Below are 22,987 nucleotides of genomic sequence, written 5' to 3'. Positions count from 1 at the left end.
TTACTTTCTGCTAGTAGTATGGTATCGTCTGAATATCTTAACATTGATATTTCTCCCTCCAATTTTCACACCTCCTTCATCTTGGTCCAATCCTGCTTTCTGTATGATATGTTCTGCATATAGATTAAACAAATAGGGTGATAAAATACACCCCTGTCTCACACCCTTTCTGATGGGGAACCAATCGGTTTCTCCATATTCTGTCCTTACAGTAGCCTTTTGTCCAGAGTATAGGTTGCGCATCAGAACAATCAGATGCTGTGGCACCCCCATTTCGCTTAAGGCATTCCATAGTTTTTCATGATAAAAGTTATTTCCTTATAGCACCTAGCAGTGGTGAAGAACTTCCAGCCTTACAGCATGCTCCTGATTCTTTCTTTTGAGGTTGAATTTGCCAGGTGATTGACAGGTGGGTATCCCCATTCACGTGTCAAAATGACCTGTGGGGGGTGGGCTTTTAGATCTCGCCACTGGCTGGATCCAGTACTTCACCCTTGCCTTATAGAGAGAAGCGTACAGTTTCATATGCCATATGGTTCATATAGGCACACAGACCTGAAAATCATAATCCATCACTACACTATTACAAAAACAAAAATTAATATATTGCAGTATGGGCATATTAATAATAATAAATTCACAATGAGTTCTAATGGAAACCCATCACTTACTGATGTAAACTACAGTTAAACCTATTTCTTCAGTTATATCAAAATATACAATCTTGGTGCACCTCCAAATTACTATAATCAGACACAAAACCTAAACAATTCCTTTTAATACCATCCTTAACATTCCGTTTCCCACCTTTAAAAAAAATTTTTTTACAGAAAAAATGGATTGGCATCTCAGTATATATACTGATTTGGTTTTGTATTTGAAAACCTAGGGGAACTGATGGAAAGAAGACTGTGTCTCTACTGTGATTAAAACCAAATATAGTGTGCTTTGTCATATAACACATTTACCAATTCCAAAGCCAATCCACCTGGTAAAAGATTAGAATGAATTCACTGGCTGACATCCATGCAAAGCTGTTCATGTCATCTACCCTAATGATATCAAATGATTTCTTGTGGAAGTGTCTGACTGCAGGCTAAAAGAAACAGTTCAGATTCTTGATACTATCAACTGATTGTTCTTTTCTATGATGGACTCTCCTACTGGAGAGCTCTTCAGAACTCCACAGGCAGTGTTCCAGACAGCCTCATGCTGTAAGGCCTATCACAGACTCCAAGGCCTATTGGAGGACACCAAGAAGCACAGGAAAGAAAAAAAAGCCTGTGTGAAGCTGCAAAGTTTTAAAAAAATGTATAAGCAAGAACAAACACCACTTAGCCACCTCTTACTTATTTTAAGGTAAGAAAGCGCAAAAGAGCAACCCCCCATAGGAATTACAGAGGTAAGTAAATCTTTTTTACTTCCTCCACAAAAAGCCTGGCTCAATTTTACTGGGAATTATTTTCTATCTGCTACAGCAGACCATTAGCTAAGGCTTCAATAAGATGGTACTGCTTTAAAAAGGAAACTCCTAGAACACCTCTCTCTGTGCTTCCATCTATAGACCTTTCTTTGTGCTTCCATGTATATAAAACTTTCAGTACTGCCCAACAACTTACCAAATTAGAAAAGTATGTCTTGCCAAATGGGTGCTTCCTGGACTTCTCTATACTTGTTAAGTGATAAAAACATATTTAAAAACTGGATTTTTTTAAAAGTTAAACGTGCCTTTTTGTGAGCTTGATAATCTACTGTGTCCTTGATCCTCACAGCGGTTATTCATCTTTGAGACCAGGCTAGGCCAAGACCTTCAATTTCTGAATTATGGCCTCACATTTCTGGTGACTGACGGCAGCTTTAGCTCAGTGGTTCTGGTCCACCAAGAAATGGGATGCTCCTCAAACTTCCTCTAAGTGCTTCTTCAACAAGGCTAGTTCTCTTTCTGCCTTCTCTGCTGAGATCACAGCCTGATATCAGTACTCCTATGCATCCGTAGGCAAAGTGACAGTCTTATGTTTCTCTGCTACAAAATTACAATTTCCCCTCTATTCAGCCATTTATCCACCTTGTGCGTCATACTCATTCCTTTCCCTAATTCCTTACATCTCTAAATTTGCATTTTCTCACCAACTGTCACAGTTTTTCCTGAACTCCTACAACACCAGAACAAGCATATCACAGACTCCATACTGCTCATGCATCCTTCTTGCTACCCTTGGGTTTGAACTCTGCTGTTCTGCATAAGCTTCACACAGAGACACAACCAGGTCCTCAGTCATAAAGCAAACCTACTGTCATGGGCACTTTCCTTGTTTAGCCACCCACCTTTCCAACTTGGTGGTTTTGCTCAACTGCTTCAACAGGGACTTGACGTTTACCAAAGCAGAGGCCATTTTTTCTTTTGACTTCTGATGGTATAGTCTTGGTGCTCGGCAATTAAAACCAGAGATTATATTACTAAGATTATGTAACTAAATCTCAGGACTCCCAGCTTCTTACAAGGCAATCCCAAAACCTAAAGTAAAAAATCCAAAAACTGGTTTACTTCCTAGAACCATCTCCCAGAATTCCCAAAGATTTCAAGACTGTGTTTTCTCTTACAATACTAATCATGAGACCAAAAAAACATACTGCAGTGCCTTCTTACTGTATCAAGGCAACACTATTCCAAACCAAAGGGCACCACACACCAGGTCCCTGAAATCAAACTGCATGGGAGTTTTTCTAATCTGAAATGCAAACTGGGTGTATGTGTGTATGCATTATACATAAGGAAGCTTACCCATGTGCTGCAGTTATTTGCTACACCTCTGCTATAAACCACCATTAAGGGTGTTGGTGGAGAGGGCAGTGTTAAATATATTCCACCCACAGGGCCAAAGGATACTGTAGTGTAGGAAAACTGTACCCCTCAGATAGCAGAAGGCTGAATCTCTACATGGAAGTATGGCAGACAAAAAAAGCTGGGAGTTCTTATACTCAATTTGGTCAGGCCTCATAGAATCATAGAGCTGGAAGGGGCCTATAAGGCCATCAAGTCCAACCCCCTGCGCAATGCAGGAATCCAAATCAAAGCATTCCCGATAGATGGCTGTCCAGCTGCCTCTTGAATGCCTCCAGTGTTGGAGAGCCCACTACCTCTCTAGGTAATTGGTAAGGTAAAACTTTATTGCTCAAGGCCAAAGGCCACCACAAAAACATACACCAATACACAATACATAATACAGACCATAAATTTTTATAAAATACAATTGTGAAATTTAAAATTGCTGAAGATAAACATACCATCCTATACGTTTCCTGGGTACCAAGTACAAGGGACAGCTCAGAGTATTTGTAGAGGGTAATTCAGATCTATTGGAAAAATTGCTTGCCCTCTTAGGGCCATAGCCCAAGTCAGTTTAAGAGGCTAATAAACCTGTAGGCTGGGGCTGTTTTCGGAATTTACATCTGATTTTTGCCGCAGCAAGGGCAAACTTGGCCACTTGCCGAGTGACGAAAATATCATTATCTGCTAGTAGCATGCAGACTTGTTCCAGGGTAGACCTATTCTCAAGAAGATGACTAATAGGAGCTAGGAACTTAGACCGCGGGTCATTATAAAGAGAGCAGCTCAACAAATAATGATATATGTCCTCAACATCACCTGACCCACATATACAAAATGGTTACAGAATATAAATATGGTTAATAGGTGTATAATTCATGCACAGATTTAACAAGACACCACCCCGTCTAGAGCAACAGCTCATACTTGTTTAATTGTATGCAGAGATGGAGGGAGGGGGAACAGTACTATTGCTGCATAAGGAGTGGGGATGATGAGTCCATTGAGTCCATCAGACTCAATGAAGGCCTAAATGCAGTGGGAAAACTCAGATGTAAATGGCACAGGTTTGGGCCACATGAAGATAGATAGGACAATGAGAAGAGCAGAATGGCTGAAGAACCTATAGTTACTTGTTCCAAAGCAAGAAAGAGTTAAGATAGAACTTTCTGTGATTCATGGTGATATCGGAATCTAAGTTTAGAGCTGTATGCCAAGCTTCTTGAAGCAGCTAAGTACAAGTTCTTATGTAGTCAGACAGTCTTTGGTTAAAACTAGCAAATTTCTAATGTAATTTATTTATTTTATTTATTTATTTATTAAATTTATATACCGCCCGACTAGCAATAGCTCTCTGGGCGGTGAACATAAAATAGCATAAAAATACAATGAATAACAAAATAATACTAAAATACAATCAACAATCCAATACAATAAACATTTTAAAAAGTAAATCAGTGTAACTTAAAATGCTTCAGAGAATAGGAAGGTTTTGACCTGGCGCCGGAAGGAGAGCAGAGTCGGCGCCAGGCATACTTCCTCGGGGAGACTGTTCCATAGTTCGGGGGCTACCACTGAGAAGGCCCTAGATCTTGTCATCACCCTCCGGGCCTCCCTGTGAGTTGGAACCCAGAGGAGGGCCTTCGTAGCAGAACGTAGTGCACGGGCCGGTTCATATCGGAAGAGGCGTTCCGCAAGGTATCGTGGTCCCGCACCGTATAAGGCTTTATAGGTTAATACCAACACTTTGAATCTAGCCCGGAAACATATTGGCAACCAGTGCAAGCTGGCCAGAACAGGTGTTATATGCTCGGACCGCTTGGTCCTTGTCAGCAATCTGGCCGCCGCATTTTGCACTAGTTGTAGCTTCCGAACTGTCTTCAAAGGTAGCCCTACGTAAAGCGCATTACAGTAATCCAAACGTGAGGTTACCAGAGCATGTACCACTGATGTAAGGTCCTCTTTACTCAAATAGGGACGTAGCTGGGCTACCAACCAGAGTTGGTAAAATGCATTCCTAACCACCGAGGCTACTTGAGCCTCAAGTGAGAGGGAAGAGTCTAAAAAGACTCCCAGACTACGAACCCAGTCCTTTAGGGGGAGTGTAACCCCGTCCAGGACAGGGTATATATCCACCATCCGATCAGAGAACCCGTCCACCAACAGCATCTCAGTCTTGTCTGGATTGAGCTTCAGTTTGTTAACTCTCATCCAGTCCATTGTCGCGGCCAGGCAACGGTTCAGCAAATCGACAGCCTCACCTGAAGAAGATGAAAAGGAGAAGTAGAGCTGCGTGTCATCAGCATACTGATGACAACGCACTCCAAAACTCCTGATGACCTCTCCCAACGGCTTCATGTAGATATTAAAAAGCAGGGGGGACAAAACTGACCCCTGCGGGACCCCATATTGGAGAGCCCGCGGTGTCGAGCAATGTTCCCCAAGCACTACCTTCTGGAGACGACCCGCCAAGTAGGAGCGGAACCACTGCCAAGCAGTACCTCCAACTCCCAACTCCGCGAGCCTCTCCAGAAGGATACCATGGTTGATGGTATCAAAAGCCGCTGAGAGATCAAGGAGAATCAACAGAGTTACACTCCCTCTGTCTCTTTCCCGACATAGGTCATCATACAGGGCGACCAAGGCTGTCTCGGTGCCAAAACCGGGCCTAAAACCCGATTGAAATGGATCTAGATAATAATTAGATAATAATAGATAATAATAATAAGTAATAATTTGCCTCTCACAGGCAAGAGAGGCTGAGACGTAGGACCAATGGTAGGCAAACCTTCCTAGATCACCTGGAGCTCTGCACAGTGCTGTATCCAAACAGGGTGTCCTTGAACCCTTCCAAAATGGTGAAAATGTATAAAAACGGTTTAACGAAAAGCACAACCCTAACTTTAAGATATGCAAACAACTATTAATTATTTTTCTGGTAAGGAGAGCATTTCTTGAGAATATGTTTTTGTTCTTGCCAGGATTAATGAACGGCCAAATGGATGCATGTGCCTGTGTACAGAAGTCAGGTGCAGAGAAAGGCATTTGCATCCATCTGCAGGTCTTGCTCCTTCTAGACAATGAAAATATGTTTAACTCTTATTAGGAGGGTAGCTAGTGTATGCCATGATATGCTTTCTTTGTTGCACTTGCACCAGCCCCATGCTTTGCATGGTCAGCTGTAGAGCTAAGTTCAGAGTCAAGGGGCATGGTCAGGGTGACAGGGCAGTTCAGTAAGAACTATTACCTACATCAGGGAATGTGGTAAGTATTTCATTTGTAGTAGTATGGACCTATTTATATTATTTTCAGATGTGATGAAGTAGGTTCTACTCCATGAAAACTTTTGCCACAATAAATATGCACGGGTGCTGTGGAATTATTAGTTGGTTTTGCTACAAGGATTAATGTAGCTACTCCTGTGAAATGCATAATATAAAATAAAGCCTAGATTTAGATTCTGAAGCAAATGCTACTGCACTAAAGGTATCAATGGTACTATTCTGTATATTCCTCAAACATAAACATGTAAAAACTTTGCAGGGAAAGTTATCCAACAAGCATTTTTTTAAAAAAAACCTCAAGGTGGAAGGGCCCTAGCTCAGTGGTGGAGCATCTGCCTTATGTGAAGAAGGTCCCAGGTTCAATCCCTGGCATCTCCTGGTAGCGCTGGGAGCAAACCCTGCCTGAAACCCTGAAGAGCTGCTGCTGGTCAGTGCAGACAATACTGAGCTAGATGGACCGATGGTCTGACTCAGTATTAGGCAGCTTCCTATGTTCCTAATGTAAGATTAAAAGAAACAGCAATGAGGCCTTTCTGAACTTGCCCTAAGATTGACTACCTGCACTTCAATTGATATGTTCTAAATTAAAATTCATCATACTCCTGTTACATGTAAAGCAAAGCAAAAAATTAGTATTTCTAGAACTATGGTTTGAATTTAACATCAGAATTTTAAATATCAGCTTATTACCGTCTGCCTGCAGATGGGGCAGTGTATCGCACCTAGCCATGAGCCACACCTCCAGTATGCAATAATGCAGGAACCTAAAAGAAATAATATTATTACTATCTTCTTAAACTGACAGTATTCCATACAGAAGTTGCTATTTCACTGAACACTCTAAAATTATGAGCTGATCAAAATGCTAAGCTGGTTCAACAATGACCCTTTGTTAGGGAAAAGGACTATTTTCTCCACAACACATTAAATCATTTGTCTTAACTCGGTGTCTTAACTCTTTACAAACAATATTAAAATATTGTTCATCTACATTTGTAGGCCATAACTAATTTTAAATGCCAATGATGCCTAACCTTCCTTTTGAACCTGTTTTACAGATATGCATAAAATGGTTTATATAAAGTGGCATATGATTAAAATGGACGATAATTTAATGTATTTGCTCAGCAGAAGGCTATAGCAGTTATCATTTTGAAATTTTTAAAAGTTGCATCACATGTATTCAAGACAGCTAGTATCAACTATGGTCAGTGAATGAAAACAATCAAAAGTGGAATTCCATGCTGCTGTAAACCCAGTCCATGTTTTCAAAAGCATCCTTGTCCTGCACATTTACTTAGCTCATCTTGCCAGCATGATAGAATGCAAGAACTTTTTTTTTTTTGCTTACCACAGAAAAGATGTCCACAGTTTGTTTCAGTGGGAAATGTAGCATGTTGTAAACACACTGGGCAGGTCATGTCAGTATAGAAATGTTGTCTGTCATCAACTACATTCTGCTGGAAGAAATGAGAAGTGACTCACATTACGGTACCTGCCAGAAGCTGCAAACTAATCCTATCCGCAAGATCAGAAGAAAATGTTTCAGACATGCGTATTTCCCCCTACCTTCTTTTCCTATTGATATATTAGTTATCACATATAAGAACAATAACACAGTAGAACGTAAAGGATACAAATCCCAACTTGTTAGGCTACACTCTGAAATGTGAGGGCTCCTTTCCTCACAGATATTTGTCTAAACTGAAGTCTCTTTCATTATCTTTTTCTTTGTGCTACTGTTTGATAGCCAAGACTAAGCAGGAGCAGAAGATTTTAAGTTTTTATTTTAATTGGGAGGGGCCACAGCTCACTGGTAGAGCATGTTACTTGATTACTGGCATCTCTGGTTAAATAATCTTAGAAGAACTGAGAAAGAGCTCTGCCCAGGGGCCTTGGAGAACAGCTGACAATCAGAGTAGACACCACTAAACTAGACAGACCAGAGTAAGCCAGCTGAATGTGTTTTAAATGTTTATTCTGGTTTAATTGGATAATTCATACAAAAACATATTTGAAAACACAGAGTGATCAACTATACAAAGCTTTTGAGGTGGAGTAATCATATAAACATTTTTATGTATATGTTTTAGAGCCAGTGTGGAGTAGTGGTTAAGGTGTAGGACTACAGGGTTCGAATCCCCACAGAGCCATGACGCTCACTGGGTGACCTTGGGCCAGTCACTGCCTCTCAGCCTCATGAAAACCCTATTCATGGGATCGCCATAAGTCAGAATTGACTTGAGGGCAGTACGTACGTTTTAAAAAAATTAACAATACATGAAATTTGACCACTCCCTGAATAGGAAATGTGCAAACCGAAGAAATGAATCTGTTTTTACATTTCCTAATTTTAATCAAAAGGACATTTGATGTTATTCTTGACCAACCTGTTCTTGGTCAGGACTCTTGGTTGCTTTTGCAGACTACCATGGCCACCCTTCTAGATTATCTCATTTCATTTTGTGACTATTTAGAAACTTTAGTGAGGGACATTTCATAGACTTTTAAAATGTCTAAGTAGGTATTATAGATTACATCACAATTATGTATTACACATGAGACCACATTATTTATTTATTAGATTTATATCCTGCCCTTCCTTACAGTAGGAGCCCAGGGTAGCAAACAAAAGCCCTAAACACGCTCTAAAATATCTTACAACAAAATATCTTTAAAAACATATTAAAACAAAACATATTTAAAAACATCTTAAAAAACAATTCCACCACAGACACAGACTGAGATAAGGTCTCTACTTAAAAGGCTTGTTGAAAGAGGAAAGTCTTCAGTAGGAGCCAAAAAGATAACAGAGATGGTGCCTGTCTAATATTTAAGGGGAGGGAATTCCAAAGGTTAGGTGCCACTACACTAAAGGTCCACTTCCTAAATTGTGTGGAACAGACCTCCTGATAAGATAGTATCTGCAGGCAGCCCTCACCTGTAGTGATCGACTAGGTATATAAGGATAAGATTATCCCAAATAACTTGGTCCCAGCTATATAGGCCCCAGCTATATAGGGCTTTGCACACCAAAACCAGAACCTTGAACTTAGTCCAGTGCAATTCTTTTAGCAGCGGGGTGACATGTTGGCGATACCCTGCCCCAGTGAGCAGTCTCGCCCCCGCATTCTGCACGAGCTGCATCTTCCAGACCAACTTCAAGGGCAGCCCCACATACAGCGCAGTACAGTAATCCAGGCTTGGAGGTTACCACTGCATGGACAATTGTGGCCGCAGCTGTTTTACAGTCTGCAGCTGATAAAAGGCACTCCCAGCCACTGAGGTCACCTGGGCCTCTAGCAACAAAGATGGAACCAGGAGCACCCCCAAACTACGATCTGCTCTTTAAGAGGAAGTATGACCCCTTCCAAAGCAGGCAACTGACAAATTATCCGAACTTCAGAACCACCAACCCACAGTGCTTCCATCTTGCTAGGATTCAGACTCAGGTTACTGGCCCTCAAACAGCCCACCATGGAGTCCAGGCACCAGTCCAGAGCTTGCACGGCCTCTCCCAATTCAGATGTTCCTGGGTATCATCAGCGTACTGCTGAAACTTCACCCCATATCTCCTCATGACCATTCCCAAGGGCTTCATATAGACATTAAGCAGCATCGGGGACAAGATGGCACCCTGCAACACCCCACAGCACAGCACAGCTACCAAGGGGCCAAAAGACAGTCACCCAATGCTGTTCTCTGAAAATGACCCTGGAGGTAAGATCAGAGCTCCTGTAATACAGTGTCTCTAATACCCGTCTCACTAAGTCAGTTCAGAAGGATATCATGGTCAATAATACAGTAAGGCCCTGCTTGTCGGCATCCTGCTAATATGGCACCAGAGGGGTGATCAGCTGGAGGGGGGGCTGGACCTCCATTAGTCTCCGGGGGTGGACCATCTTAATCTGTCCACCACCCCTGCAGGGAAGGATTGGAGCCGTAAGTCTAAACTTCACCAGGAAGTGGTCTGACCATGACAATGAGGTGACATCCACCCCCGTTATCTTCAGACCACCCCTCCCTCCATCTGGAGTAAAAACAAAGTTGAACAAAAACCTATGCATCAGGCTGCTGACAACTTGAGACAGCTCCATGGTCGTCATGGAGGCCATGAAATCCCAGGCCGGAACACTAGAGGCCCCCTCAGCATGGATATTGAAATCACCCATGACTATCATTCTGGGCTCCTCCAATACCACAGCCAAGATGGTCTCCACCAGCTAGGTCAGAGAAGGGCAGCTGGGCTTTTATGCTCCCTGACCCAGCCAGCAGCTGATCAAGAGGCTGCAAGATTGACTGCAGCCCCTTTCTAGAGTCAGGGTCAGGCAGGGGGTCCCAGTCCTCGCAGGGACCTCAGTTGTCTCGAGAGACAGCAACCCAGTGGAGTGAGCAAACAAGCATCCTAATGCTCAAATACTGACTCCCAGAGCAGGTTTTCTCCAGTTCCCCAGTGCTGCAGTTGTTCTCAAGGACCCAAAGGGCAGTCAGGCTTTTATGGCCCCTGATCCAGCCAGGAGCTGATGCAAGAGGTTGCATGATTGACTGCAGCCTCTCTCTGGAGTCGAGGTCAGGCAGGGGTCCCCAGTCTTTGCAGCACTTACCAGAGACTTCAGCAGCCTCAAGAGACAGCAATCCAGAGGAGCGAGCAAGCACCCGATGCTCAAATGCTCACTCCCAGGGCAGGTTTTCTCCAGTCCCCCAGTGCTGCAGGTGTAGTGCTTGGAGCTTCCACCCCTGTGCACTTACTGCACCTGCCCTACCACCTCATCCTAGGAACAGGAACCCCAGGCACCCCCTATGTTCCCTCATGCCTCTAGATGTTAGAGTGCAGGGTCTGCCATCGGCATGCTCACCTGACACCAGTATGCTTGGACTCCTCTGGAACTCACTTGTATCCCATAGTGCCTCCAGGCATTGGTGCATGGTGCTTGCCATTGCCTTGGTGGTCTGACCCTAGGCCACTTACACTCCTTGGGCAATCATACACACACACGCCTGTCAGCCATGTGCCATGCTCACTCTCGCACCACGCCTGGCTTCCACCATGGAATGCTGCAGGTTATCGTGCTGTAGTTCGCAGTGCCACTTGTCTGTGGCCAAGTGAACTGCAGTGTGACATTGTTATTATACAGGCATACGCCGCTTAACGTTGCTTCACTTAATGTCATCTCGCTATAACGTACACGCTCCATATGCCACCATACCCCGCTTAACATACGCGCGCTTCGCAATTACGGACACTTAATGGCATGAAGCCACTGCCATCTAGTGGTGATTGCAGTGCAGTTCATGCATAGACAATTGCTTCACTTTAAGTACATTTTCACTTTACAGTCCCATTGCGTATGTTAAGAACATAAGAACATAAGAAGAGCCTGCTGGATCAGGCCAGTGGCCCATCTAGTCCAGCATCCTGTTCTCACAGTGGCCAACCAGGTGCCTGGGGGAAGCCCGCAAGCAGGACCCAAGTGCAAGAACACTCTCCCCTCCTGAGGCTTCCGGCAACTGGTTTTCAGAAGCATGCTGCCTCTGACTAGGGTGGCAGAGCACAGCCATCATGGCTAGTACCCATTGATAGCCCTGTCCTCCATGAATTTGTCTAATCTTCTTTTAAAGCCATCCAAGCTGGTGGCCATTACTGCATCTTGTGGGAGCAAATTCCATAGTTTAACTATGCGCTGAGTAAAGAAGTACTTCCTTTTGTCTGTCCTGAATCTTCCAACATTCAGCTTCTTTGAATGTCCACGAGTTCTAGTATTATGAGAGAGGGAGAAGAACTTTTCTCTATCCACTTTCTCAATGCCATGCATAATTTTATACACTTCTATCATGTCTCCTCTGACCCGCCTTTTCTCTAAACTAAAAAGCCCCAAATGCTGCAACCTTTCCTCGTAAGGGAGTCGCTCCATCCCCTTGATCATTCTGGTTGCCCTCTTCTGAACCTTTTCCAACTCTATAATATCCTTTTTGAGATGAGGCGACCAGAACTGTACACAGTATTCCAAATGCGGCCACACCATAGATTTATACAACGGCATTATGATATCGGCTGTTTTATTTTCAATGCTATTGAATTGCATTTGCCATTTTCCCGCCCATTCACTCAGTTTGGAGAGGTCTTTTTGGAGCTCTTCGCAATCCCTTTTTGTTTTAACAACCCTGAACAATTTAGTGTCGTCAGCAAACTTGGCCACTTCACTGCTCACTCCTAATTCTAGGTCATTAATGAACAAGTTGAAAAGTACAGGTCCCAATACCGATCCTTGAGGGACTCCACTTTCTACAGCCCTCCATTGGGAGAACTGTCCATTTATTCCTACTCTCTGCTTTCTGCTTCTTAACCAATTCCTTATCCACAAGAGGACCTCTCCTCTTATTCCATGACTGCTAAGCTTCCTCAGAAGTCTTTGGTGAGGTACCTTGTCAAACGCTTTTTGAAAGTCTAAGTACACTATGTCCACTGGATCACCTCTATCTATATGCTTGTTGACACTCTCAAAGAATTCTAATAGGTTACTGAGACAGGACTTTCCCTTGCAGAAGCCATGCTGGCTCTGCTTCAGCAAGGCTTGTTCTTCTATGTGCTTAGTTAATCTAGCTTTAATAATACTTTCTACCAGTTTTCCAGGGACAGAAGTTAAGCTAACTGGCCTGTAATTTCCGGGATCCCCTCTGGATCCCTTTTTGAAGATTGGCGTTACATTTGCCACTTTCCAGTCCTCAGGCACAGAGGAGGACCCAAGGGACAAGTTACATATTTTAGTTAGCAGATCAGCAATTTCACCTTTGAGTTCTTTGAGAACTCTCGGGTGGATGCCATCCGGGCCCGGTGATTTGTCAGTTTTTATATTGTCCATTAAGCTTAGAACTTCCTCTCTCGTTACCACTATTTGTCTCAGTTCCTCAGAATCCCTTCCTGCAAATGTTAGTTCAGGTTCAGGGATCTGCCCTATATCTTCCACTGTGAAGACAGATGCAAAGAATTCATTTATCTTCTCTGCAATCTCCTTATCGTTCTTTAGTACACCTTTGACTCCCTTATCATCCAAGGGTCCAATTGTCTCCCTAGATGGTCTCCTGCTTTGAATGTATTTATAGAATTTTTTGTTGTTGGTTTTTATGTTCTTAGCAATGTGCTCCTCAAATTCTTTTTTAGCATCCCTTATTGTCTTCTTGCATTTCTTTTGCCAGAGTTTGTGTTCTTTTTTATTTTCTTCATTCGGACAAGACTTCCATTTTCTGAAGGAAGACTTTTTGCCTCTAAGAGCTTCCTTGACTTTGCTCGTTAACCATGCTGGCATCTTCTTGGCCCTGGAGGTACCTTTTCTGATCTGTGGTATGCACTCCAGTTGAGCTTCTAATATAGTGTTTTTAAACAACTTCCAAGCATTTTCGAGTGATGTGACCCTCTGGACTTTGTTTTTCAGCTTTCTTTTTACCAATCCCCTCATTTTTGTGAAGTTTCCTCTTTTGAAGTCAAATGTGACCGTGTTGGATTTTCTTGGCAATTGGCCAGTTACATGTATGTTTAATTTAATAGCACTGTGGTCACTGCTCCCAATCGGTTCAACAACACTTACATCTCGCACCAGGTCCCGGTCCCCACTGAGGATTAAGTCCAGGGTTGTCGTCCCTCTGGTCGGTTCCATGACCAACTGGTCTAGGGCATAGTCATTTAGAATATCTAGAAACTTTGCTTCTTTGTCATGACTGGAACACATATGCAGCCAGTCTATGTCCGGGTAGTTGAAGTCACCCATTACTACCACATTTCCTAGTTTGGATGCTTCCTCAATTTCATATCTCATCTCAAGGTCTCCCTGAGCATTTTGATCAGGGGGACGATAGATCGTTCCCAGTATTAAGTCCCTCCTGGGGCACGGTATCACCACCCACAACGATTCTGTGGAGGAGTCCGCCTCTTTGGGGGTTTCCAGCTTGCTGGATTCAATGCCTTCTTTCACGTATAGAGCAACTCCGCCACCAATACGTCCTTCCCTGTCCTTCCGATATAGTTTATATTCAGGGATAACCGTATCCCACTGGTTTTCTCCATTCCACCAGGTCTCCGTTATGCTCACTATATCAATGCTGTCCTCTAAGACCAAGCACTCCAGTTCTCCCATCTTGGTTCGAAGGCTCCTAGCATTAGCGTACAGGCACTTGTAAGCAGTGTCTCTCTTCAAGTGTCTTTGGCACTTGTGGTTAGGCCTGTGGTAATTTTGCTCTTCTGAATTTATATCCTGTGCCCCTGCTCTCACAATGCCTACTTCTAGGCCTACCCCTTTTAAAATTTCATCATTTCTTTGGTTTTTATCCCAGGGGGGAGGTTTATTCCGAACCGGACCTTTCTCAGCTCCTGTCGGGTTTCCCCCCTCAGTCAGTTTAAAAGCTGCTCTGCTACCTTTTTAATTTTAAGTGCCAGCAGTCTGGTTCCATTCTGGTTCAAGTGGAGCCCGTCCCTTTTGTACAGGCCCGGATTGTCCCAAAATGTTCCCCAGTGCCTAACAAATCCGAACCCTTCCACCCGACACCATCGTCTCATCCACGCATTGAGACTGCGAAGCTGGGCCTGTCTGGCTGGTCCTGCGCGTGGAACTGGTAGCATTTCAGAGAATGCCACCTTGGAGGTCCTGGCTTTCAGCATCCTACCTAGCAACCTAAATTTTGCTTCCAGGACCTCACGGCTGCATTTCCCCATGTCGTTGGTGCCAACATGCACCACGACCACTGACTCCTTCCCAGCACTGTCTACCAAACTATCTAAACGACGGGCGATATCCGCAACCTTCGCACCAGGCAGGCAAAACACCTTGCAGTCTACACGCCCATCACACACCCCACTGTCTATGTTCCTAATGATCGAATCACCCACTACAAGGATCCCTCCAACCCCTGGAGATATATCCTCGGCACGAGAGGATAGCTGCTCATCCCCCAAGGAATGGGTCCCTTCTAAGGGATCGTTTCCCTCTTCCTCAGCTGGATGCTCTCCTTCCCCGAGACCATCGTTGTCCATGATAGCAGGAGAGCTATCATCGTTGGAGTGGGACACAGCTATAACGTCCCTGAAGGCCTCCTCCACACACCTCTCTGCCTCTCTCAGCTTTTCCAGGTCCGCCACCTTGGCCTCAAGGAAATGAAGTCGTTCCCGGAGAGCCAGGAGCTCATTGCACCGAGAGCACACCCACGACTTCTGTCCAACAGGCAGATAGTCGTACATGCTGCAGGCGGTGCAAAACACTGGAAAGCCCCCACACCCCTGCTGGCTTCTTACCTGCATAGTTTTGTTTAAGGTTTATTACGTCAATGGGTTGGAGACTGCGGTTTAGTTGAGGTCAGGGAACAGACGGGCAGAGTGGGGGCCCTGGCCTCCTCGCCCTGCTGCCGAACTCGCTCTGCTGCTTAACTCGCCTTGACGCTTCGTCAGCTGGGGCTCTCTCTAGCTCGTGGAGCAGGCTCCCTCGCTAGGGTGCTCTGACTTTATATGTGTGGCTGGTTCCTCCCAGCTACTGCTGCCAGCCAGTGATGTGTTACTTGAGGCTGATGGCTATCAGCTGGGGCTTAACTCTTTAGTATTCTCTCAGGCTTCCTTCCTTTGAAGGCAGGAAGGCAGGCTTCCTTCCTTCCTGAGCGAGGGGCGGGGCTGTTTAAGCTTTTGGCTGCTTTTAATCTAATCAAGGGGCTGCGCCTTCCAGGCAAGTCTTTTGTGTTTGTTGTTTTCCCACCTAGAACAGCCTGACCTTTCTTTAACCTAGGGAAACAGAGCTTGTGGTTGTGTTTCAGGAAGGCTGAAGCTGCCCTTTTTAGCAAGGACTGAGCTGACTCTCTCCCTGTATGTGTCGGTGGAGTTTCCTTTTCCCCCTTCTCTCCGACTGGAATTTAGCCTTGTTTACAGTGTCCCCTGAAGCTTTCCTGCTAGGGTGGTGTTGAAAACTAGCTTTCTATAGGCTTCCTTCTCCTAGGATCTGTCTCCTAAGATATAGGTTCTTTCAGGATTTGGCTCCTAGCTCAGGGTGACCTTGGGCTGCCCTTATTACTTATTGCTCTGAGCTGTTTTACTTCAATTAAATAATGGAATAAATGGGAGCTACTTACCCTCTTTTCGCTCTGCTGCTTAAAGTGGGGTATGCCTGTATAGGAGGAAATTATAAACTGCCCACCATTTGAAAATATTGTGGCAATGTACAAAAGCAGTAAAAACCAAATACAAAGTTAATACAATAAGAATATATTAAATTCATCTTTATTCATCAGTCTGCTTCTGTGTTGGAATTGCTTTTTAATATGCTTTTAAACCTTTTTTAAAAAAACATTGTTTTTTTAACCTTTTTAAAAAAAGTCTTCAAAGCTTTTAATAAAAATGTTTTTAAAGTTGTTTTGTTTTAATGTATTTTAATGTCTGTTTTTACGATGTTTTAAAGTGTTTTTAGTGCTTTTGTTTGCTGCCTTGGGCTCCGGCTGGGAGGAAGGGCGGGATATAAATCAAATAATGAATGAATGAATAAATAAATAAATAACAGTCTTTAAAGCCAATGAGAACACTTTCCAACAATGTATCCTGAAAAGGCCTGGTTGGATAAAAAATCCTAAGAAGCCAACTAAAAGAACAAATTGTTCACGTTATCTTAATTTGCAGGAGGAGTGCATTCCAAAGCGTGGGCGCAACCACTAAAAGCTCTGCCCCGGGGAATCATTTAACAAACCTCTGGAGTGTGTGGCACCCACAAGAAGGCCTCATTTGATGACCTAAGGGACTGGGCAGGGTGATATAGGGAAAGGGCCACATCAACTGAAATTGATTCCAGACTGGACACCTGTAAAGGATCTGCAATAACAACTGCATCAAGGTCAGTACAGAGATGATTTTGCCCTCAAAGTGCTTAACAAAAGAGTTACAGCTGATCCTTAGAGGGTTCAAACCTGTGTATAGCAAAGCTGGTGTCACCAGATCATGGACCACTCTGAAGTGTTCTACAAGATGACCACTTGAAAAGATGATGGATGGGAGGCAGCAAAATAGACTTTCTTTGCTGCCCACACCACCACATGGGCAACAAGATTGTGTTCTAACTCTTCAATTGACTTTGCAGCAAATCTTGGGCTATTCAGGCTCTAGCCATAAGATCTAGCCTTCGAAGATACAGAATGGGTTGGCTGTCAGCATTCACATCTTTAAAGCTCCTCTTTCTCAGATGAAAGGGCTGCTGAGAATGTGAAAATCCCCTCACCTGAGAAGGGTTGGCTGTGCCTATGTTTTTTCTCCTTGTTTCTTCCTTAGTACCTTTCTTCTTTGGGACTGCACACATACAGTGCCACTGTTTTTTCTTTTGTTGGGTTTTTTACTCCCCCCCCCAATATTTTTTAAATTTTATTTCTGCAAATTTCAGGGCTCCCTTGAGTCTGCCCATATCTCCCTCTTGTGCATACATGATGCCATTTTGTTTAAATATGTATCAGCCCTCACCCCTGAAGTTGGAAAACAGAGGAAATAGTCTTCAGGTATTACTAAATGTTCATGAGATATGAATTATCTTCTCCAACATCCATGTATTATAGCCAGATTTGGCTCTAAAGAAGATGATGAGCAAAACATCTACAAGGCTCAAATTTATCTACATCCTGATGGTTTCATGAGGAATTTCCCAAGAGAGTTAGCCCCAAATGCAATTTATGCAAGGAAGAGCAGATACCATTATACCTGTCCTGATTGTATGTGTTGTCTAACTGCTCTCACTAGTTCTTGGTTTTCTGGATGAATATCTGGGTGCTCATTTCTGTAAGGAGAAAATACAAAGCATAAAATAATATTAATAAAATAGTTCAAAATCAGAGTAGGACACAATGGTATCTGTCTACCACATTCAGAATTCTAAGACATTCCATTTAACTGTATGATAATGGTATTTCATGCAGTTCTATGTTACTTGGCCAAGCTACAGAACAGAATCCATTGCCAAAAAAAATGGTAAGGTTTGTATTCAATATTAGAAATAGTCAACCCACTGAAATTAATGGACATGACTAACTTAGTTTCATTGATTTCAATGGGTCTACTCTGGGGAAAACTTGGCTACAACCCTAACTCTAATTAAAAAATATATTAGTACATAGATGTGAAATCTTTTTAAAAACCATCATTATTGCTGAGTGCTTAAGGCTGCACTCCTATACATACCTCCCTGAGAGTAAGTCCCACTGAGTTCAGTGAGAGTTATTTCTGAGCAGACATGTATAGGATAAAAGTAACACCGTTATTATTTTTTCCTACACGTTAATAAATTCTTGTTCCCAGCAAAGTATTTGTCATTGGTTTTCTTAATAGACCAGATACATTATGTTGGAGATGGACTATGTTAATGCTGAGTTTGCATGTTTAAACAGCACCAATGAAAACAGAGAACTGGTTTGGGGAAATATCATAGTTTCATCATGCTAGTTAATGCTCTGAGCTGGCTAGTCGAAGGGTGTGTTAACACAATCATGTTCTGTGACTGGTTTTTCAGGTTAGGGTGTAGAGTTCTGTTTTAACTCTGGAGCACAAGAATGCTTTCTCGGTCTCCTTCCCCAATTTGGTTAGTATAGGTGTGCTTTAAAAATATTCGTCTGATGTACCACAGAAATTTCTTTGTCAAGTACTACCAATATCTCACCTGAAAAGCACATATGCCAATGCTGCAAGGAATGTGAAGCTGAGAACCACTGCCAGCAACACCTGGTCACTTACTCCTTCAATCATTGAATCATTATCTAGCATCAATCTCTGAACTTCTGTTTCTTGGCTGGCCATTCCAGAGCTAGAACCCAAGAAAGACATGCAATCAGATGTATACATGCATGCAATTTTTTTCTAGCATAGCTCAGTCTACTCTAAGAAGGGATAAACAAAACAAACTGAAGCTTTCACTGGTCTTCAAACTTTGTTCTATTATAGTTTGGCACACTTCCAGAATTTCACACAGCCAAGATATCAGCTCCAAGGATTCCATGCCATACCTACCCCCTTACATTTCTGATGCGAGGGTTGGTGGGGATAGCCAACAGCTTAATGACATGGCCAACACAATCCTGTCTCAAATGTGTCACTAGTGGAAAGTGCAGACTTACAGTGCACACATGTGAGTGGTTCCAAATGACAAAGGAAGGGAGACAAGCCACACACTACATAGTAGGACAAACACATATATTTTATTTATTTAATAAATATATATATATATATCACTTGATTGTAAAAAAACTTCTAAGCAGTTTATAGAAGATATATAATATGTATATATAGTATACTGCATTTATAACTTTGAGGACATTAGTCCCATACACACAGAAATAAGTGATTAGCCCAAAATCAGTCAGTGAAGCTATGGCACAGAATTCTTAAGCAGAAATAAGTAGTAATAATCAAGTGCACCTCAGAGCTAGGGTTGCCAGGTTCAGGGCCTGAGACTGATCCTGTTTAAGAGAAGAGAAAGTCAGCCAAGTACAGGTGTTCTTGCAACACTGTAATGAGAAAAACCACAAGGTGGAATTCTCCCTTCCCCTTGCCCAACTTTTAAAGATACAGAAGACTTGTTGGTTGCCAGGCCCGGCCTCCAAGAGGTCTTTTGTATCTTTAAAAGTTGTGCAGGGGGAAGGGAGAATTCCACCTTGTGGTTTTTCTCATTACAGTGTTGCAAGAACACCTGTACTTGGCTGACTTTCTCTTCTCCTAAAGATACAGGATCAGTCTCAGGCCCTGAACCTGGCAACCCTACTTGCCCAAACTACTTCTGTCCTCCATCTTGACTCCTGCACATTTTTGTAGCATTACAAGCTGGCTTTCCTAGAGTTTTGGGGAAAACTCGCCAATAGTAAAAGCACCTAATAACACCAAGGCTTTGTAGTAACAGTGGTGAGAACAGCAAATGCATTTTAAATGGTAATTTTGTGCTACTTTTTTGCTTTCTGTGATCTACTTTAAAGTTTTGTTGTGATCAACAATTACTGTTTGGCATGGCCACAAGAAACAAGTATCAAAAATGCAGAGATGTCTATACAAGTTTTGCAGGCTTTTTTTGTGAAGTCTATCCTGGACAGATTAGCAGAAAGTGCAGAAAACAAACCAATACAAAGGCAAAAAACCTGATCTGCTACCTGGAAATTGGCATGATTGGAGGGTAAGGTTTTTCCTGGAAAAAGTTTCCAAAAAATATAGCTGTCCTGTGAAATGGGCCACCTGGAAGGTATGCATCACATCTGAATACAGAAATACACAATATGATGTTGGGAAGAAATTTACCAATTGGTGATAGTTGGCAATAAATTTTATTCTGGTTATTCATAAAAATCACACGATATTCATTCAAAACTCTGTTGAACACTTCTCAGTATAGCATTCTGAGCAGAATACTATATTTGGACCCAGGAGCAGTGTTAGACAAGTCAATTTCCCAGTTTTCTCAGTGTACCAAATTAGAGACCAACCTCACAGTGTTGCTGTTTATAATAAAGCAATAATTAAGAATAGCGGCAATAATAGTACTACTACCACCACTCATCAGCACAACATCACAGCACAGCAAAGTTAAAATGTTAAAGAATTCTAAATGCCGGTGTGTTAAATTCAAATGTCAGCATTGGAGACGTTCTAAAAATACAGCTTTGGGTATTTCTGTTCACTTAACATGGTTCAGCTGTAATGTTGAAATCTGATTATTAACCCAGTTGTAGATTCTTAATCCAGTTATAGCCATTCAATAATGCAAGCAAACCGCTTCTGCTTATTGAATTCAGCTCTGCCCCTACTGCTATGTCATCCTAAAAAATACATCCTAGTTTTTTTCAAAAAATTATAGAGTCTTTTATCAGAATATATTCCAGGGCAGTTTTTAAAAATTCTAGCCTATTCCCATAGAGTCTCCATGTCTCTTACCCAGGCCGAGGCTGCCAAAGCAGAACTAACTTGAGCCAGAGATAAAAAGCTTGAGGAACTAAATCAGGATTATCAGTTTTCTGGGCTGAGAATCCATTTACAAACTGGACTTCCAAACAAGACATATGGCTGAAAATCAGTCCTAGTACTATTAATTGGATGAGATAGTTAACCTAGTTTAAGAAAAATAAATCAGTCAACATTACTTCTGAACAAATCCTTAGAATTATCAGATAAACCTGTGTGCAGAAATTGTTTTTCAGATAACACCCTACATCTCAAAAGAACATTATGAAAATGCCAAATGAGGAAGTCTTTTATTTAGTGTTATGACATTGACAGCATCAATTTCTTCTATTTACCTCAGATGGAAATGAGAGGTCTTAGCACCATGTCATCAGCCAGCTCTCTTCGGACCAACAGCAAAAGCTTCACAAGCTGCAGCTGGGAAACCTCTGAGCTGTGCTTAGAAGAAGGGGACATTTTCAGGCTGCTTTTTAACTTACACTTTAGCATAGCACTCATTTACATTATTTACTCATCTGCTGATATAGGCTTGAGTAACATCAAAGCCCACACAGAGTAAAGTACAGCTGGATATAAAATAACTCAAGTCTGGATGAAATATGCTATGAAATCATCCCTATCCAGTCCAGAAACAAACTAAGCTACAAACATTAAGAAACTGAGGTGGAATTTGGCTAATTCAAAACTAGTAAACTGGATTGTTGTTTCCTTTCAATTTATGCTATAAAGTCATGATTACAACAAGCGAATAAACAAGCGTCCACTTAAAACTGTTCCTGTGTTTGCTCACTCTCCTTCTGTCTCCAAGCAATTTGAAAAAATATTAGCTACACCACAGTTCTAGCGCCTCACATAGTTAACTTGCAACTTTCTGTGCATCAGTATGGGAAAATAATTATTCATGTTTGCTAAAATTCAGAAGACCTGTTACCTAGTCCTCAGATATACAAAACTGAAAATGGAAATGGACTGCCTTCAAGTTGATCCCGACTTATGGTGACCCTATGAATAGGGTTTTCATGGTAAACAGTGTTCAGAGGTGGTTTTCCATTGCCTTCCTCTGAGGCTGAGAGGCCAGGTCACCCAGTGAGCTTCATGGCTGTGTGGGGATTCAAACCCTGGTCTCCCAGGTCGTAGTCCAACATTCTAACCGCTATACCAGTATGCCATAATCATAGACAAATAGCATTGGAAGACAGACCTCCAACTCCTCTCAAAATTCCTACCATAAGAAATCTTTTATTAACTCATTGGTACAGCAGATGTTTTACATGCAGGTCCCAGATTCAATTCCGGATGTTTCTTCATAGGGCTGGGAAAGACCTGTTTGAAACTCTAGAGTTGTGGACTCAGAGAATAGTAGACATGTATAATGGCCTGACTCAATTCAAGGCAGCTACCTGGCTACAGGATTTTTTTGATTTTGGTTTTTGGTTAGGAATCCTGACTGGTTGTGGGATGCTAAGTTTTCTGCCTTATAGGAATCTTGTGGTTGGTATGGCATTGCATTTCGGAAATCATCACTGTCTTTTTTTCTTTTTGCATTTCATTTACACCGCCCAGAGAGCTACTCGCTATGGGCGGTTTATAAATGAAACAAATAAATAATAAATAAATAAATAAATAAATTTACCTTTAACCTCACTCCCTTACATCCATACAGGCAACAACAGTGTTGCATGTGCTCAGCTCAACCCCTTAAACCCACTGATGACGCACCTTATCGGTTGCATGACGGTTTGTTTCTTGCCCAATAGTGGTAAAAGAGAACTCACATACTGGGAATTGTAGCTGTAATTGTTGTTCCCAAGCTGCTGCCTGGGAAGATAGACCAAACCATGTGTATTTTCTTTGTCAATTACTATTCACTGGAATTTGGTTGGCTTGCAAAATGAGTTTATAGCAGCCCATAGGGAGACAGAAAAGGGTAGAGAATCT

At 42.5% G+C, this 22,987-nt stretch overlaps 1 protein-coding gene across 9 annotated transcripts in view; it reads right to left on the bottom strand.

Moving 5' to 3' along the window:
* RNF170 (ring finger protein 170) overlaps positions 1 to 22,987 on the bottom strand; it is a 45,675-nt gene that overhangs the window by 8,481 nt on the left and 14,207 nt on the right. For 3 of the 9 annotated variants that reach the window (XM_061633844.1, XM_061633835.1, XM_061633825.1), the window contains 6 exons: positions 21,385 to 21,482; positions 20,245 to 20,346; positions 18,768 to 18,911; positions 17,816 to 17,891; positions 7,463 to 7,571; positions 6,802 to 6,875 (listed from right to left, as the gene is read on the bottom strand). In XM_061633844.1, the coding sequence (XP_061489828.1) occupies positions 6,802 to 6,875; positions 7,463 to 7,571; positions 17,816 to 17,891; positions 18,768 to 18,911; positions 20,245 to 20,258 (417 nt within the window). In that variant the 5' untranslated portion in view covers positions 20,259 to 20,346; positions 21,385 to 21,482. Of the gene's footprint in view, positions 1 to 6,801; positions 6,876 to 7,462; positions 7,572 to 16,212; positions 16,248 to 17,807; positions 17,898 to 18,767; positions 18,912 to 20,244; positions 20,347 to 21,384; positions 21,483 to 22,987 lie in introns of those variants that run through there. The other 6 variants (XM_061633853.1, XM_061633863.1, XM_061633874.1 and 3 more) reach the window with 6 other exon arrangements.

This window comes from Rhineura floridana, chromosome 1 (genome assembly GCF_030035675.1).
Source record: "Rhineura floridana isolate rRhiFlo1 chromosome 1, rRhiFlo1.hap2, whole genome shotgun sequence".
Lineage (NCBI taxonomy): Eukaryota > Metazoa > Chordata > Lepidosauria > Squamata > Rhineuridae > Rhineura > Rhineura floridana.
Note: the sequence above shows the minus strand (reverse complement) of the source record. Positions and strands in the feature narration are given on the sequence as shown.